Source organism: Podarcis bocagei (assembly GCF_964188305.1).
Source record: "Podarcis bocagei genome assembly, chromosome: 1".
Lineage (NCBI taxonomy): Eukaryota > Metazoa > Chordata > Lepidosauria > Squamata > Lacertidae > Podarcis > Podarcis bocagei.
Window position 1 is genome coordinate 65,427,358 of NC_138125.1, and position 18,377 is coordinate 65,445,734.

General features: G+C 40.4%; 1 protein-coding gene across 4 annotated transcripts in view; it reads left to right on the forward strand.

Moving 5' to 3' along the window:
- METTL15 (methyltransferase 15, mitochondrial 12S rRNA N4-cytidine) overlaps window positions 1-15,644 on the forward strand; it is a 104,235-nt gene extending 88,591 nt beyond the window's left edge. For 3 of the 4 annotated variants that reach the window (XM_081165524.1, XM_081165525.1, XM_081165523.1), the window contains one exon: window positions 13,740-14,598. In XM_081165524.1, coding sequence (XP_081021650.1) covers window positions 13,740-14,185 — 446 coding nt within the window. In that variant the 3' untranslated portion in view covers window positions 14,186-14,598. Of the gene's footprint in view, window positions 1-13,739 lie in introns of all 4 variants that reach the window. The other variant, XM_081165522.1, reaches the window with a different exon arrangement.
- The last annotated feature ends 2,733 nt before the right edge of the window (window positions 15,645-18,377 follow it).

Consider the following 18,377-nt stretch of genomic DNA (forward strand, 5'->3'; position numbering starts at 1 on the left):
TGTGTATTATTATTAAATAAAATTTTTTTATTGCGTTTCTTTCCATAGGTGAACACATTTGTTTGAACAGCAATATACAAGAAACATTTTCTATATATATAAAGAAAAATAGAGAAAAAAGAAAAAATCATTGTAAAATTTTTTCGACATCTTTTTGGACCTCCTCACATTCTCTCAGCATTGCATTCATCATTCTAGCCAATTCAGCAATTTATTATCTTATTTCCCAACTTATTATACCTTTGTATTTATTATGTTACCAATTTCAAAAATTTGTAATTTAGTTTTAACACTCTTAATAAACATAATATTTTGTTTCTAATTTGTCTCATTTTTTTTTTCCCGTCAATACTTACTTTATCATTTACTTAAAATAAATTGCAGAAGCATAACGTATCTTAATCGTGCGCAATCTTAACATTCAAACAACTTATAATGTTTTTGCAAATAGTCCTTAAATTTTTTCCAGTCCTCCTCCATTGTTTCTTCGCTCAGATCTCGAATTCTGCCAGTCATTTCTGCCAACTCCATGTAGTCCATCAGCTGCGTCTGCCAGTCCTCCAGTGTGGGTAAATCTGGTGTCTTCCAGAACTTTGCGATAAGAATCCTAGCTGCTGTGGTTGCATACATAAACAAGGTTCTGTCCTTCTTTGGCACCTTCCGGTCCACCATGCCCAGAAGAAAGGCCTCTGGTTTCTTAGAAAAGGTATATCTGAATACCTTTTTCAGCTCATTATGTATCATTTCCCAAAAGGCCTTTACTTTCGGGCAGGTCCACCAGAGGTGAAAGAATGTCCCTTCTGCCTCCTTACATTTCCAACACTTATTATCAGAAAGATGGTATATTTTAGCCAACTTGACTGGGGTCATGTACCACCGGTATACCATTTTCATAATGTTCTCTTTCAAGGCACTACATGCCGTGAATTTCATACCGGTGTTCCATAACCTTTCCCAGTCCTCAGACATAATGTTGTGTCCTACATCCTGTGCCCATTTTATCATAGCAGATTTAACTGTCTCATCCTGTGTGTTCCATTTAAGCAGCAAGTCATACATCCTCGAAAGTACCTTAGTCTTTGGTTCTAGTAACTCCGTCTCCAGTTTCGATTTCTCCAACTGGAAACCCACTTTTTTGTCCATTTTGAATACCTCTTGAATTTGAGCATAATGTAACCAATCTCGCACCTTACCTTTTAATTTGTCCTGGCTTTGGAGCTTCCAGTTATCTCCAACTCTTTCAATCAGTTCCCAATATTTTGGCCAGTAGGCCTCCATATTGGGCTTTTTTTTAGAAATCTTGGCTTCCACAGGTGATAACCACCTCGGGGTCTTGCTTTCTAATAAGTCCTTATACTTCATCCAGACGGCAAAAATTGATTTTCTGACAATATGGTTTTTGAACAATTTATGAACCTTCGCCTTGTCATACCACAAGTATGCATGCCAACCATACACATTATCAAACCCTTCCAGATCTAGGACATCGGTGTTTTCCAACAGGAACCAATCCTTCAACCAGCAGAAGGCTGCAGCTTCATAGTACAACCTTAGGTCCGGCAGGGCAAACCCCCCTCCTTCTTTTGAGTCGGTTAGTATTTTAAATTTTATTCGGGGCTTTTTGCCCTGCCAGACAAACTTAGAAATATCCTTCTGCCATTTTCCAAAACATTCCATTCTGTCCACGACCTGAAGGGTCTGAAATAAGAATAGCATTTTAGGCAAAACACACATCTTTATAGCTGCGATTCGGCCTGACAAGGTAAGTTTCAATCTTGACCAAATATCCAAGTCTTTTTTGATTTCCAACCAACATTTTTCATAGTTATCTTTGAAAAGGTTTAAATTTTTGGTGGACAAGTATACCCCCAGGTATTTCACTTTTTTAACCACACTTAGCTCTGTCTCTTTCTGATACCCCTCTATCTCTGTAGGTGTCAGATTTTTGACCAAAACCTTAGTTTTTTGTTTGTTTAACTTAAATCCCGCCACCCGACCAAACTCCAAAATAAGTTCCAAAACTCTTTTTGTGCTAGATACTGGCTCCTGTACTGTCAAGACTAGGTCATCTGCAAAGGCTTTCAGTTTGTATTGTTTCGCTCCGACCTCTATACCTTGCACCAGCTGGTCCTCCCTAATCATATTCAGCAAAACCTCCAGAACAGAAATAAATAGCAGAGGGGATAAAGGGCACCCCTGTCGTGTCCCTTTTTCAATTAGAAGTTCATCCGACACCACATTGTTCACTATCAACTTGGCTTTTTGCTCTGAATAAATTGCTTCTAGTCCATTTTCAAACCCCCGTCCCACTCCCATCCCCTTCAAGTTTTTCTTCATAAACATCCAAGAAATGTTGTCAAATGCTTTCTCCGCATCAATAAAGATTAAAGCAGCCCTTGTGTTTCTAATTCGCAACAGCTCCAATATATCAATAATATTCCTGGTATTATCAGACATGTGTCTACCAGGGAGAAAGCCTGCTTGGTCCTTGTGAATTACTTCATTTAATACGTTTTTAAGTCTACTTGCTAAAATGTCTGCAAATATTTTGTAATCCACATTCAGGAGTGAGATGGGACGGTAGTTCTTAAGCTGAGTCTTTTCCTTCTCTAACTTGGGAATCAATGTGATGAATGCTTCTTTCCACGTTTCCGGTGCCTTTCTCCCCTCCATAATCTGGTTGCAAACCTCCAACAACGGTTGTATCAAACAATCCTTCAGAGTCTTATAATATTTGGAGGTGAGACCATCTGGGCCTGGAGATTTGCCAAGTTGCATATTTTGGATGGCACCTTCAATTTCCTGTTGAGTTATTTTACTGTTGAGCATTGATCTTTTATCTTGACTTATTTTGGATATTCCATTTGTCCTTAAGAATTGGTCTATTTCCGATTCTTTCTGAGGCCCCTGTGCATAAAGTTCTTTGAAATATCTGTGGAAGCACTTTCTTATTTCTTCTGGTTTCTGAACTATTTTTCCTTGAATCTCCAAGTTTGTAACCGTGTTTAGCTTTTGTCTTTTTTTCAATTGCCAAGCTAACAACTTTCCACATTTATTTGCTGATTCAAACGATCTCTGCTTCATTTGTTTGATTTTCCACTCAATCTCTTGATTAATCAATTTCGAATATTGTGCTTGATGGAATTTGATCTCTCTTAGCACCTCTTTTGACTTCGGATTAGTTCTCAGCTTTTTCTCTCCTTCACTTATTTTCTCTAGAATTTTTTCCTTTTTTCCATTCCAAAATTTTCTCTTTATTGTATTCTGTTGTATCAGAAACCCTCTCATTACAGCTTTGCTTGCATCCCAGATTATTCTTTTCTCCACCGTAGTATTCAAATTTATTTCAAAGTAGTCCTTTAGCGTTTTTTGGGCCTTCTTAACGATCTCTTGATCTCTTAGCAAGGTGTCATTCATTCTCCATCTGAAGGATCCAGTTGGGAAAAGTCTCAATTCCATTTTTAAGGCATTATGGTCGGAGCAGGTTTTTGGGCAGATTTCCACTTTTCTCGTTTTCGGGGCCAGCCCTCTAGATATCCAAATTTGGTCGATTCGTGTCCATGACAAGTGGGCCTCAGAAAAGAAGGTTCCTTCTTTACCCAAGGGGTTCCTTGTCCTCCAAATGTCAATCAAGTCCATATTGTCTGTCATTTCAAAAAAGGTTTTAGGGAGTCTGCCGTCTGTTGTTAAATTTTGATTTTGGGATTTGTCCATATTTGTAGACACCACCCCATTCATATCTCCCATCACGATAATATTAGAATAGTCCAAATAGTCCATCATTGTCTCATGCAGCTTCTTATAAAATTCTGATTTTCCATCATTTGGCGCATAAACTCCTAATATCAAAATCTTTTCCCCTTGTGTTTGGATTTCAATTGCGAGAATTCTTCCATGATCATCTTTAAATAAGAATTTTGGTGACAGGTTCTCCTTTGCATAAATTACAACACCTCTTTTTTTGACTTTGTCTGATGAGATAAATTCTTGGCCAAGTCTTTTATTAATTAATACTTTCCTGTGGAGCCTAGTCACATGTGTTTCTTGAAGGCATATTACATCCAATTGTTCTTTTTTCAAAATATGGAATATCCTCCTTCTTTTTTCCGGAGAATTCCCGCCATTTATGTTCCAGCTAAGTAGCTGCAGAGACATCCTGTTCTATTTTAAACGTTCTTAAGATGGGGTGCCTTCCTTTTGCTCAGATCCCGAGGGTGCAGGCGTTGGCCCGCTTTCAGGCAATATTGGTGCTGGTACAGCTGGAAGCCAATCCACTCCTTTTTGGAGATCTTCTCCGTGGTCGTGAAGGAACTTTTGGTTATCTTCAGGTGTTCTAATTTTAACCTTCCTTTCTTTGTAGGTGAAAGATAATCCTTGTGGAAACTCCCACCTGTAGGGAATTGCGTTGTATCTCAGCAATTTTGCTAGTTCTGAATAGGTGGCTCTAAGATCCAACAGCTGTCTCGGGATATCTCTATAGATTTCCACCCTTTTATCTTGTATTTCAATTGCTTTTTTGAAATGGAGACCTAGGATCTTATCCCTCTCTTCCTTTGATCTTAAAATTATCAGACAGTCTCTGGATCTATCTTTCTTTACCACTCTTCCCAGTCTATATGCCGAGACAATCTTAAAATCTGTGTCTTCCTTTAAACCCCAGAACTTCGAAAATTCCTGTGTTAAGTATCCAATCAAATCTCCTTGCTCTAGTTCCGGGATGCCTCTCAATTTGATGTTATTCTCGCGATTTTTCAGTTCCACCATTGACAGATAAACTTGTTGTTCACCCACCTGTTTGTGCAGGGGCTTAACTTCTCCTTTTATTTCTTCCACTTCTTTTTGTAGAGCTCCCACTTTCTGGATTGCTTCTCCAGCCAATTCCCGATTTTCCGCTGTTGCTCCTTGCAAATTCTCTATGGCTTGCGTGTGCTGGGAAACTTGATCAGTCAATTTTTGAATCGAGGAGGTTGCTTTATCTATCTTCAAAGACTGGTCGTCCACCTTCTGGTTTAAACTTGATAATTGCTCCAATATTTGTTTAAATAGTGTATCTGACCCACCTGCTGCCATATCTTCCTCAGTGGACTTCTCAGTTGTTTCCCCTTGTTCCCTTTGGGTCACCAGTACAGCTGGAACCGACGATCGGCGTCCTTGGATCAGTGTTGTTTGTACAAGTTGTGCTGGTTTTCTTTCCTTTTCTTTCTCCTTGGCCTCTTTAGATTCCTTAGCTTTAGATGCTCTTGTTCTCCCTGCACCACTCATTACACATCTGTCAGTGTTCAAGGTCAAATTGTCTATTGTTCCATGAGAAAGACAAATTCAATTATAAACAACCGGTAAAGTGGAATTCAAAACAAAAGTCAGTTCCCAGGATTTTATAATCCGAAAGCCCTGTAGGGGGAGTGCCACCAAGTTTCAAAGACAAAGAAGGAAGTAGTCCGCCATTAAAGTTCCAAATTTTTTCGACTCAGTAAGTTCAATATCCAACAGTCCCTTCAAAGATTCAAAATTCCCCAGAGCACCTTTTAAAGTTCAACAAAGCTTCACAAGGGGTGCTTGCAACAATATCACATCCAAACTTTCCTGCTCAAATGTATCAGTTATGCTCCAACAAAGTTTTTACAAAGTTTGCAACTGTTTCCGCAGTTTAGCACAGTCTCTCTCTTCGGCAGCCCGACGATCTGGCTCTTTAAAAATCACCCCAAAGTGAGGGGAAGGTAGGAGGAGAACCCCCGTTACTCGTTCTTTTAATCAAAGTCCCTTTCCACCTTCAGTTCAGCAGGAAAAAGAGCAGGTTTAATAGCACGAAAAAGTTAAAGCTTCCCAAAGTCCCGTTTCAAGCGCTTCCGCTTTTTAAGGCTTTGCTTTGATCTTGTCAGCAATGTCGGAAGACGGACTTCCCTTTTCTCGTCTCCCGCTTTCAGCCAAATTTACGAAATTCTTTGCCAAATTTTTGTCCCCTTTACTCACGGGTATGTTACTTGCAGTTTGGTGTTGATTTTAGGAAGAAGGATCAGCGCTCATCTGTAACAGCCGCGCGGCTTCACTTCCGCGGAAAGAGCGATGAACTCACAGCACCGCTACCCCTCCTTCACTCCGGGTCTCCTTACGGGGTCCCTTCTGTGTTTTCGGAGCAGCTTCTGGTGCCCGCCGAGTCCCACGGCCACGGGCTCACTCTACCCGTGGTTTATCTTGATGGGTCGTCGCTATGCCGCAGCGAACGACCCTTTTCCGCGGAGCCCCTCTTCAGAGCTCGAAGAGGACCGCCATTACAGTTTCGCGCCGCCCCCGGAAGTCGTCTGTATTATTATTAAATAGATTTGTACGCCACCTTTTCAGAATTGTTTGAAGTGGCTTTGAAAAAACGACAGTAGAAACCGTACTCCCCACGCACACATATATAACTGCAAAAGCTAAAGACTGCACAGAGAAGGTAAAACAGTTGCAGTAAAGTTCCAGTACTGAAAACAGCAATACAGTCATACCTTGGAAGTCAAACAGAATCTGTTCCGGAAGTCCGTTCGACTTCCAAAATGTTTGAAAACTAAATCGCAGCTTCTGATTGGCCCTGCCGGACGTTCGGGTTCCAAAAGAACATTTGCAAACCAGAACAATCACTTCTGGGTTTGCAGTGTTTGGGAGCCAAAATGTCTGAGTTCCAGGGCGTTCGACAACAAAGATACAACTGTATACAGAATTATAAAATGCCTGGTTGGATAAAAAGTTTTTACCTGTCCCTGAGAGTTAAGGGCCGTAGGCATCAGGCATTGTGAAGGAAGGGAGGGAGCATTCCAGTTACTCCCCAAGCAGGAACACTCAGTGAAGAATCCTACCATGTACTGTGGTACCTTTATTCGTTTCGGAGGTCTGTTCTTAACCTGAAGCACCACTTTAGCTAATGGGACCTCCTGCTGCTGCCGCGCCGCCGGAGCACAATTTCTGTTCTCATCCTGAAGCAAAGTTCTTAACCCGAGGTAATATTTCTGGGTTAGGGGAGTCTGTAACCTGAAGCGTATGTAACCCGAGGTACCACTGTACATTCAAAGCACAAACAGGGCTTGAGAAATCTCTCTCCCAAATGTAGGGCTCTCTAGGTAAACGCCAGCACTCTGAATTGCACTCAAAACACACAGGAATTCATTGACGCCTCCAGGATTTTTTTTATCTTTATTGCTATTGCTCAGTTGTTTTGCATTTTGTTTTTCTTTGTTCCTGTGGAAGGGAAGGTCGTCCCTTTGTAAGCATTAGTCAGATTATATAAGATGGGTAGTAGTCACTACTAAACTACTGTGCTGGACTAGTGACACAGTACTATCTTTTATCCTACTCATTCGCAAGTCGTAGTCATGAGCCCTGATACATCTGCTAACATCTAGGTGTTGTCTAATGATACAAAAAGATTGGACATCTCAGTGTACCTATTGTGTTCTTCCCCAGGGCCAAACCAAGCCATTTTACTGCCTAAGGCAAAGGGCAAAATAGTCTCCTCATTCCATGTACAGAAGCTGGCTGGACTAGCGGTTGAATCTTACTTCACTTCTGACAATGAAATATGTCTGCCAGTATATCTGAGTGCAGCAGGCTAGTTTAGGGGTGTATGATGCCACAGTGACACAGAGGGAAATGGCCAGGGGGCTCAGGTAACTGCCCCCTAGTAACTGCTGCCTGAGGCAAGTTCTCACTCCGACTAATGGTAGGAATGGCCCTGTTCTTCACCCAACTCCTTCTGATCTTTCCTTTTGGTGGCTGGTGTTCTTTGCTACCTGGTAGCTTTCGTGACTTTTTTCCACTTGCTTTCATTTAGATTTGTGACTTGTTCACAGACAAGTAAGATTATGTAAGCCTTTAAGATTCTCTTGATGAGAACATAAGTTTATGGGCCAAAAAGGCAATTAAAAAGAATCTTGGTAGGTAAATCTAGTTTATCCAGATCTATCTAAGTTCACAGACACTTAACTAATGTCTTGAAATATGTAATATTGCTTGAGTTTCAGATGGATATATGATATACATCCACATTTATTAAGAAAGCCTAGACAAAAGGACATAAGCTGCGTCATTGAAACTTATTAAATGTGATTCAGATCCAACAGGAAATTCCTGTAAACAGGTGCCCGCTCAGAATTAATTTTTGAAGTCTGCCACACACTCTGTCTCACAGGGGACTTGAATGCTGCCCATTGGCAGGCACTGCACGTTGCTAATTTCATTCTGAAGCTTAAAGTTTCAATGCATTTTAACATGTGAATCTATTAGATTTTCAATAGTGTAAGCAACATCAGGGTATCCCAAAACTAAAAAAGGATAATTTCTCTCCTTGGGATTTTAAATCATTCATCTTGCCAGAAGCATGTTTTTTTTTTATGAATGAAATCTATTTTGCATGCTTCCCATACAAATTTTGTTCTATTATTATCCGTAGTAAAGCCTGTTACCAAGCAAGATTTTTCTACCATTGGCAGTTCTTTTTTGTGGAAAGGTCAGAACATGATGGATTCCCCCCACCCCCCGGATCCACAAATGTTCCTCCGTTTAAATGATTAAGAATGAAATAACATACATCTCTTCCTGGCTGGGCTAGTCCAATTAAAACAGGATAGAAGGAATACACTGCTAAATTCTTTCTGTTGTTTTTTCTCCTGGCAGACCCCAGCAGAGATAAGCATATTTATGTAAAATTTTTGTACCTACTTTTCCTCAGAATAGTCAAGACAGCTTACAACATCATTATTAAAACAATGAAACATTAAACAAACATTACAAAACTTAAGGGGCATAAAACAGTGAGCTAAAGCATAATCTATAAAAACGTCCTTGTAAAAGCAGCAGAAGATGATGATTACAACCGACACTACATCTTTGTAGCATAAAAAGCACCTTAGCCAGAGGCTTTTCTAAGAAGGATGATCTTTGCCAGCCACCAAAATGCCAAGACAAGGTTTCCTAGGAAGGGAATTCTGGAACCTTGGCATGACTACAATGAGGTCTCCCTGGTCACAGTCAGAAGGATAATATGTATAGGATATGAGAACCTATGATGATGATCTTAATAAAGCAAGTAGGTTCATACAAGAAAAAGTAGTTCTTCGGATATGCTGGCCCAAATCATGCATGGCTTTACAGGTCATTAATAGAATTTTGAATTGGGGACCGAAACAAACTAGAAGCCAGTGCAGATGCTTGTGATAGGTAGCTCCCATTAACAAATGTGGCTGTCATATTCTGGACCAGTTGTAAGTTTATGGATATTTTTTCAAAGGCAACCTAGATAGGCTGCATTCCAGTATTCCAGATATGATGTAACAAAGAAAGATATTCCCATAGCCAGTCTACAATCTCCAGGAATGGGAATATTTGGTGCAGCAACCTAAGGTGAGCAAAATAATTCCACTGAGGACATTTTGTGTTCTTAAGGGAAGTAAAAACCCAACGAACACTAATTAAATCACAATTCATGGATCAACAGTCTTATGGACCCATGAGACCTGTCCTGTCTAGACAAGGCTTCAGTTTGGTAGTCAGTCCATTACTGTCTCGGGCACTCATTTACAATGGCAATAGTATCTATAGATGGAAAGAAGAGAGAACTGTGCATCATCTGCAAATTGGTGACACTTCTCTAAATCTCTTAATGGTTTCATGTAAGATGGAACCCTGAGGGGAAGCCAGAGGCCAATGGGTAATGTGTTGAGAAGAGTTCTCCCACCACCACCTTTTGCAGTCAGCTGTCCGGGACCTGAATAACATTTTAAAGCAAAGTCCCACTTTTGCTAAGCAATTCAGATGGATATCATGGTATTTAAAACTGCTGACAGATCTAGTACAACTGATAGGTATGTACTTCTTGGCAAAGGTCATCAGTCATTGAGACTGGGGCTGTTTCCATTCCAATATTAGGCCTAAATATAGAAAATCCACATCTAGAACTGAAAGGCCTAAATACAGAAAATATAGAAAGGCCTCCTAAAACCTGAGCACCTTTCTCAGGGATGGAATGTTTGAGTCCAGCTGGAATTTATCCTACATGGTAGAACCAAGAGGGAGCTGCTTCAGAAGTGTTTGAAGAAGCCTGTTTTAAGTTTACAGGAACCACATCATTAACCACCCTTCCACTCACTCAGCTAGTCTGCCTCTAGCTGTTCATGAAAACTTGGAAGGACAAGGGTTGAGTGTGCACATGATCAGCTTCTTTTGTATACCTCCCCAGGCTACATAAATATTGAGAAATATCCAACAAAACTAAACATGAAAATGTGAAAGGTACATCTATGGACTCTTCCCAAGCTCTGGTGTTTAAGTTGAAACAAGCATGAGCAGTTCAATCCACTAAGCGCCTGGTAGATTGGTAACAGCAAGCCACCGAGTGGTCATCATCTCATCCTTGATAGTCCAGATGACTACCTGAGAAAGATCTAAGCTATCATGAGCTTTCTGCCACAGTCACTCTGTTCATTCATAAGAATAAATTGTACCTTGACTTTTCATTTGCTTTCTCAGGGTGGCTAATCTAGATGTCATCCCCATCAGCTCTGCAGACCACCATAGGGCATGCATTGCTCAGTTAGCTGCGAGAAAGCTTCAGTGACAACCATTTGTAGAAAAGCTATTCTGGATCCAAGATATAGAGCATGTTCTTTCCTTGTAGATGTTTTATCTGTTGTTGGACCTGCCAGTTCAGTAATTCAAATTTAAAGTTGTGACAGGCAGATCAAATCCAATACTGATTATGTTCTTGATGAGAGGTGATGTTAATTTCGTTGTTATTGTTTAGTCATGTCCAACTCTTCGTGACTCCATGGACCAGAGCACGCCAGGCACTCCTGTATTCCACTGCCTCCCGCAGTTTGGTCAAACTCATGCTGGTAGCTTCGAGAACACCATCCAACCATCTCGTCCTCTGTCGTCCCCTTCTCCTTGTGCCCTCAATCTTTCCTAGCATCAGGGTCTTTTCCAGGGAGTCTTCTCTTCTCATGATGTGGCCAAAGTATTGGAGTCTCAGCTTCAGGATCTGTCCTTTCAGTGAGCACTCAGGGCTGATTTCCTTCAGAATGGATAGGTTTGATGTTAACTAGGCTGCCCCAAAGGAGGTGAGAGGAAGCAATTCCTTCCCTATGGGAATTGCCAAGCCAGGCAAAATGCATAAGAACCCTGGTGGATCAAACCAAGGATCCATCTAGTTTAGTATTCTGTTTACATGAGTAGTTTACATGAGTAGTCAGCTGGATGTTTCTTGGAAGGCCACAAGTAGAGAGAGACCCAGGAGTGGTTCCTTGCTTGTGAGGGCATGACTACACAATTTTCTTCTTAAGGAACAAGGGACGTGCACAAAGGAGAGATTTCCCTTCGTATTCAGGTTTTAAGCACATTGTTTCATCTTTATCAAAGAATACCATAAGAGCATTGACCACACTGATACTGTTTATAGTTACTCATTTAAGTGCTTACCACAGTGAGCTTTACAGTATATGGAAGAATTGCTTTTTTCATTAAGATGAAGGATTTAACCTATAAATGAAGGTATATTTTTAGATTTATTCGACATAGGGAGACATATGTCTTGCCATATATCTTTTTCCCCAGATCTCTTTGCTTGGCTCAGGTGTCGGCCTTCTATACACAGTGTGCTGAATTTTCCTTTTGTCTGTTTCTTTATTCTATCCAAGTACATAAAACAAGAGACTGGATGCCATAAATACATCCAAGATCATAAATAACGTGTGTTAACCCAAAAAAAAGTTCCTAGCTGATTCTTCCATTTGCTTTTAACTTGTAGGCAAGTGGAAGATGACAATACATGCTTTCATGTAAATGCCTAGGATCCGTTTTGTGGAGCCAAAGGGGCAGAGAGGATAGTCTGGAAGGCAGAGTGACTGAAGATCCATCATTCCCTTGATTTCAAAGTGGTGTGTGATGTGGTGGGTGGGATGGGCTGCTTTGCCAAAAAAATAAGAAGAAAGCAATCCCTCTGTTTGTGCAGATGTGGTTCATTTGCTCTGCTGGATTACAGCCACCACCTTTGGTGAATACGTAACCCGTGGATCAGGGGACATCATTTTATAGCTCCTTTAACCAATTTAAACATTATTTCAGATTCATGGCTGCCATTGGAAATGGTTTTTGCGGGATTGTGACTTTACAGCTGCAGTGATGTTCAAGTCTGCTTCCATTATGGGTTGGTTAGACTGCATTACAAGCAGCCATGCTGCAGCCCTGCTGGTTCCAAAGATGTGAGGCGCCAGTGTGGATGCTTAACAGGCAATGTGGCAGAACAATGTAGGAAGCAGATTCAAATGTTGCAGCAACTGGAATTACATGAGTAGCAGTGAAAAGAGCAGGGAGTGCTAGCAGGGAGTGCTTGCTATGTTTTCTCTTACATACAAACATGGCATTATTATATAAATTAATACACTATTGCAGTGCAAAAACTTGGATTGCCACAGCCTGAAACAATATGGGTCTTAAATATTTTGCCTCAAAGATATTGAAAATTAAAAAATTGTCCAGTAGCACCTTAGATACCAACTTAAGTTTGTTCTGGGTATAAGCTTTTGTGTGCATGCACACCTGTTGACGAATGACCTGGTCTGAATAGAGATATTGGATTCTTGTCTCACTACACATGCTAAAGCAGTGTTTGGTCATCTGCATACTATCCCTTGCTTTTTCCTGTAGGACTAATTGCAGTCGTTAACAGTCGTCCACAGGTTTACCATACCCATTGAGTCAATCACCCATCTCCTACTACCCTTCTGAGAAAAACCCCACCCCACCAACCCACTATATATAAGGGTCTGGTGACTTCTGTTTCAGTGTATCTGAAGAAGTGTGCATGCACACGAAAGCTTATACCCAGAACAAACTTACTTGGTCTCCAAGGTGCTACTGGACAATTTTATTATTATTATTATTTATTTCGACTGTGTCAGACCAACCTTCTGACTACCTGAATCTAGATTTTGAAAACGATACCATACTTGTCAGTTTAGACAAATCAAAATACCTGATTTTTTGTCAATTGAACCATGATGATGGGAAGCAAGTGATAGTTTAAAGATGAACAAAGATAAATGTGGCAGTATTTAGGGGGGAATATTTGTATGCAAACAGTACATCTGTTTATATTTCACTTACGAATAGATTGTGATATCAATTCTCAATATTGATGCATAAGAAAACCTGAACATCAGCTGACACTGAATGGACTCTGTAAGATGCCAGATAGGACAGAGGAGGCTGCCTAACAGCCTGATGAGTTCAATCTTCCAGTAGGGCAAAAAATATTGAATGAGGTCCTTCTAATTCATGTATGTGTAGAAATATGAGAAAAACATTTTGATGTCAGTGATTATTTATTGACAGTGCTATGTGGGAATAAGTAAAGTTATTAGTATATTTCCTAATTCTATATACTAAGAAAATTCCCCCCCCCCAAAAAAAAAAAATCTTCACAGTTCTGACCACTTCTCAGTTTGCCCCAGTAACACTAACATTGATTGGAAATAAGGATTGCATTTTCATATTGGCCAAAGACATTTTATTAACCTGCGGGATTCAGAGGCCGCTAACTTCTGGCCACGAGACTTCTAAAATGTTGAAAAGTACCATTAAATATCAGCATTTACAAATTCTAGCACTAATATAGTTAAGGGTAAAAATAAAGGGGAGTAGAGAAGGATCATTTGGGAGTTCATTGCTACCGAAGAGTTATAATTTAATTCATTCTCTTTTATTCATAACAGGTGCTTTCCCAGACGCAGCTTTGTATGCTCGAAAAGACTTGCTTCACAGACCAACGCATGTTGCTACCAAAACGTTCCAAGCCTTGCGCATATTTGTCAACAATGAGCTGCACGAACTATTTGCAGGTCTAAAGGCAGCCGAGAAGTTTCTAAAACCAGGGGGGCGACTTGTAGCAATTTCTTTCCATTCGTTAGAAGATCGTATCATCAAGCGGTTTCTTCATGGAATAGATATATCAGAAAAATTCAATCTCAGTGTCAGGCAGAAGATCAGGCAAGTGGAGAAGAATTCTTCAGAGAATGAGGAGGAGGATGAATTGTCCAGTGGAACTTCTAACTCAAGATGGACCTCAATACAGAAGAAAGTGGTCACTCCCCAAGCTAAGGATATTAAAGACAATCCAAGAGGACGCTCAGCAAAGCTAAGAGCAGCTATTAAGATGTAAACATTTTTTAAAGCAGCAAATCTGTAGCATTTAAAAAAAGTTAGCCACACATTGTTCCTGCTTCACTAATTAAATCTGAATGCCAAAGAAGGGAACGCCACATGACTAAACAACCTTTTTTCTGCATTGCTACAGAAAAATATCTTTCTCATATACAGATTAAAGGACAAGAATTATGTTAGTTTCTATATAGCTCACCATGATAGTATTCAATAATATCTAAAATACAGGTACATATATTTTAAATATGCCTACTTTCCCCTGTAACAGCAAATGCACAGCCATGTGCTATGTAGCTGTATTCGTTTATATATATATATTTATTGTAAATTGCATTTATAATCTATGAGAAGGGGTTAATAAACAAACAAATTAGGGTTAATGAGTCGGCTCAGATTCAGAGTGTTAAACAAGTCAAGCTGTGGTTTTTTGATGCATCCAAATGGACCAATAGACAATGGCATGGGCTGAACCAGAAACCTAGCAATATGATTCTAAAAGAATCCACTGCAAATCCTAAAATGATGTATTGTGGCTCAGAGCTGCATGCAAATATTGATTCCATACCTAACAAAAGCAAGTCCCATTGTGCAATGAAAATCAGGTCAAATTGCCTTCCTCTTTTACTAGAGTAAAACTTCAGTGGATTGCTGTTGAGCTGCATGCACTCTCTATAAGATCTGCCAGTTGGAATTTCTAAGCAACCTCAGGGAACCATATAGTGTATCCCATTACTTTAATTGGCTTACCATGGTATTCCATGCAATTTGCAGTTATGATCTGTAAGTCTGAATATCACATGCTCTGAAGAATATATGTTTAGTTGTGTTTCCCGTTCTCCATTGTGCTGTTAAAGATCAGTCACAAGCACCCCTTTAATCATGGTACATCAAATGCACGTTGTTGTTTTTTAAAAGCACTCTTAATTGTTACTTCCCCCATCTATGCAACTTCCCTGTAAGTTAGTGAAAATCTCAAATGTGCCATCTTCCAGCATCTTGGTATTAGTATGCAATTCCAAAGGATGACAAGTGTGGGCACTCTTGGCTGGGTTCCAAGTCAGTAGAGAGCTTACTGCCCTAAACAGTGCTTTCGTTTCCACTTTGCATGGAGTATCCAGGAAAATCAGATGCCACCTAAGAGAATTATCAGCTTGCATGTCCTGTTTTTTTCCAGGTTAGGGGGCCTACAGGTTAGCAGGTCCATGCCTGAGTCGCTGAAGGCACACACTGCCATACATTTTTCAGGGATGGTTTTCCCAAAGTGACATGCTTTTAGTAAGCAGCATAGCTTTCCCACCTAAAATGATTAGTGGTGTGTTCCAAAACACAGCAGATGTTTCTGATTGATTTTGCCTGATGATCTGATGTCTTCCCTCTGCCCCTGGACAAATACAATAAATATGAAAAATCATTATTTTTACTTCACCCTTTTGTAATAAAGAGTCAAGTTATTCCCATTTTTCCTAATAAGGAGTGTGTAGGATCTGTTGTGAACTTAGTCTAAATTAATAACGTTTTTCACCGAAAATGAATAGATAGGCAATTTCTAGGATGGAGTTTTCAGGAGGATCTAAGAATCTGCAGTAGGACTGGTGTTGTTTAACTTATTAATGGTCGAGGAAAGGAGCTCCGCTTCTTCCTCGTGTAGCGATAATTTCATCAGAATGACAATACACCTTATGAGAGCTAATTTGAAGAATTGCATTGATCAGTCTTTCTCTGACTGGGAGTGTAAGCATCTTTCATGAAGGAAGGGAACATGGAGTGCACTCGAGAGATTTAAGCAATTTATCATGTTGTGTCTATAAGCAGACAAGATTCATGGTTTTCTAAAGGATGGGTAGTGATCCTATTGCAGCTTCCAAGAGGAAGCAGAGCAAATCCTTGACCATTTGTATAGATAATATGATAGTAGGAATGCAGGTGTGCCAGAACCTCAGGGGGAAAAGTGAAAAGCAGACAAGGATTGTAGGAACTGGGTGAGTAGGGTAGGCTTCTGGAACAAAGAATATAGGAAAAGGGGTGATTCAGTGATTGGGAGATGATGGAATATCCTAGATAATTACCTCCCTTTTTTGACGTTTGAGCACAGTATAGCATAGCACGTTTACAAGAAGAAAATAAAATATGTCACTATCTAGCACAGTAAGGCTAGTGGGATGCATACTGATCAGAAACAGGCATCTCTCTCTCAGCACTTGACATGCCAGGGTTGAACTTGTGATGGACTCCCAATCCTATAAATCTCTTGCAGCGTGCTTTGTTATTGGACTCAGAGGGCCCTTATATCCTGATGGCTCACTCCATGTTGTCTTCTTCCTTTCCATATCTAGCTTGATCAAATGATCCCCCTGGATTCTTGGCCCTTTTTCTTCTATGACTCAGAGAGTGAGACAGAAAGTGACTCTTTTGACCTGTTTCCCAGCTACTACTTGATAGAGCTCCAAGCCATTCAAATGCTATTCTTTGTCTTCGAGAGGAGAGTCTAGCATTCTTTTACATTTCTTCCAGAAAAGCCCTAATCTTTTAAGTTTTTACTTTATTCCACAGATATATTTGGTGTAAAAAGGTCAATCGTAGACATAATACATAGGCAATATGATCAACATTGTGGGGGATTTTAGATCATACTGCTCTTTTGTGCTGTAAAAGTGTACTGTGGAAACTGAGCCAGAAGGCCGGGGTATAAATAAAATGGTGATGGTAATGCTTTGTTGGAAGCCGCCCAGAGTGGCTGGGGCAACCCAGTTAGATGGTTGGGATACAAGAAATTTATTATTATTATTATTATTATTATTATTATTATTATTATTATGGCAAAGTAGGCGTCTTCCTAGGATTCCTTCCTCATGCTAGAAGAAGGGAGGAATAATTTCTGCTCCATTGTGTATGTCCTGTCTCCAGGTAGCCATAGATGCACTGGACAAAGGGGAAGAACTAGGAAGGTGGGGTGATCTTCTTGCCTCCAGAAGATCAAAAGAGACTACGAGGCTCTCGGCAGGAAATTGAAGCAACTAAATGCACAAATTGTCATCTCGTCTGTCCTCCCAGTTGAACGACGTGGCCCAGGGAGAGAGGGGAAAATAGTGGAAGTGAACAGCTGGCTTCGCAAATGATGTAAACAGGAACGGTTTGGATTCTTAGATCACGGACTGCAGTTTCTTGAAGATGGACTTCTGGCAAGTGATGGGCTGCACCTCACAACGGTTGGGAGGAATGTTTTTGCCAAAAATCTCAGAAACCTCATCAGGAGGGCTTTAAACTGACTAATGTGGGGGAGGGAGACAGTGCTCCTGAAGGTAGGAGTCTATCAATTAATGAAGATGATCATCCAAATGTCATAGACCAAATGGAGCAAACAGCACGCGGACCTAGTGGTGGGAGGAAAAAATCCTTAAATAAGAGACACGGGGGAATGATTAATGGACTTCAATGTCTGTACACTAATGCGCAAAGCATGGGAAATAAACAAGATGAGCTTGAGCTCTTGGTACAGCAAACTAAATATGACATAATAGGCATCACTGAAACCTGGTGGGATAAGTCCCACGATTGGAATGTAATAATGGGGGGATACAATCTATTTCAGAGAAACAGACCAGACAAGAAAGGAGGAGGAGTGGCGTTATATGTCAGGGATGTGTATACCTGTGAAGAGATCCAAGATTTAGAACCTCAAAGCCAATGTGAGAGCATTTGGGTCAAAATTAAGGGAGAGAAGAATAACAGAGACCTCATTGTGGGAGTTTACTATAGATCCCCAAGCCAAACGGAGGACATAGATGATGCCTTCCTGGAACAGATGGCCAAGCATGCAAAAGGAAGGGAGATAGTAGTAATGGGGGACTTCAATTACCCGGATATTTGTTGGACGTCAAACTCAGCCAAGAGCATAAGGTCAAACAGATTCCTCACTGGCCTTGCAGACAACTTCATTGTCCAGAAAGTGGGAGAAGCAACAAGAGCAACAGCCATTTTAGATCTGGTCCTAACCAATGTTGATGACCTGGTTAGTGGGGTAGAAGTGGAAGGATCATTAGGCGCGAGTGATCATGCTCTTCTGAAGTTTACTATACAGCGGAAAGGAGCAGCCAAGCATACTAGGACTCAATTTCTTGACTTTAAGAAAGCCGACTTCATAAAACTTAGGGAAGTGCTGGGTGAGATCCCATGGACAGCAATACTAAAAG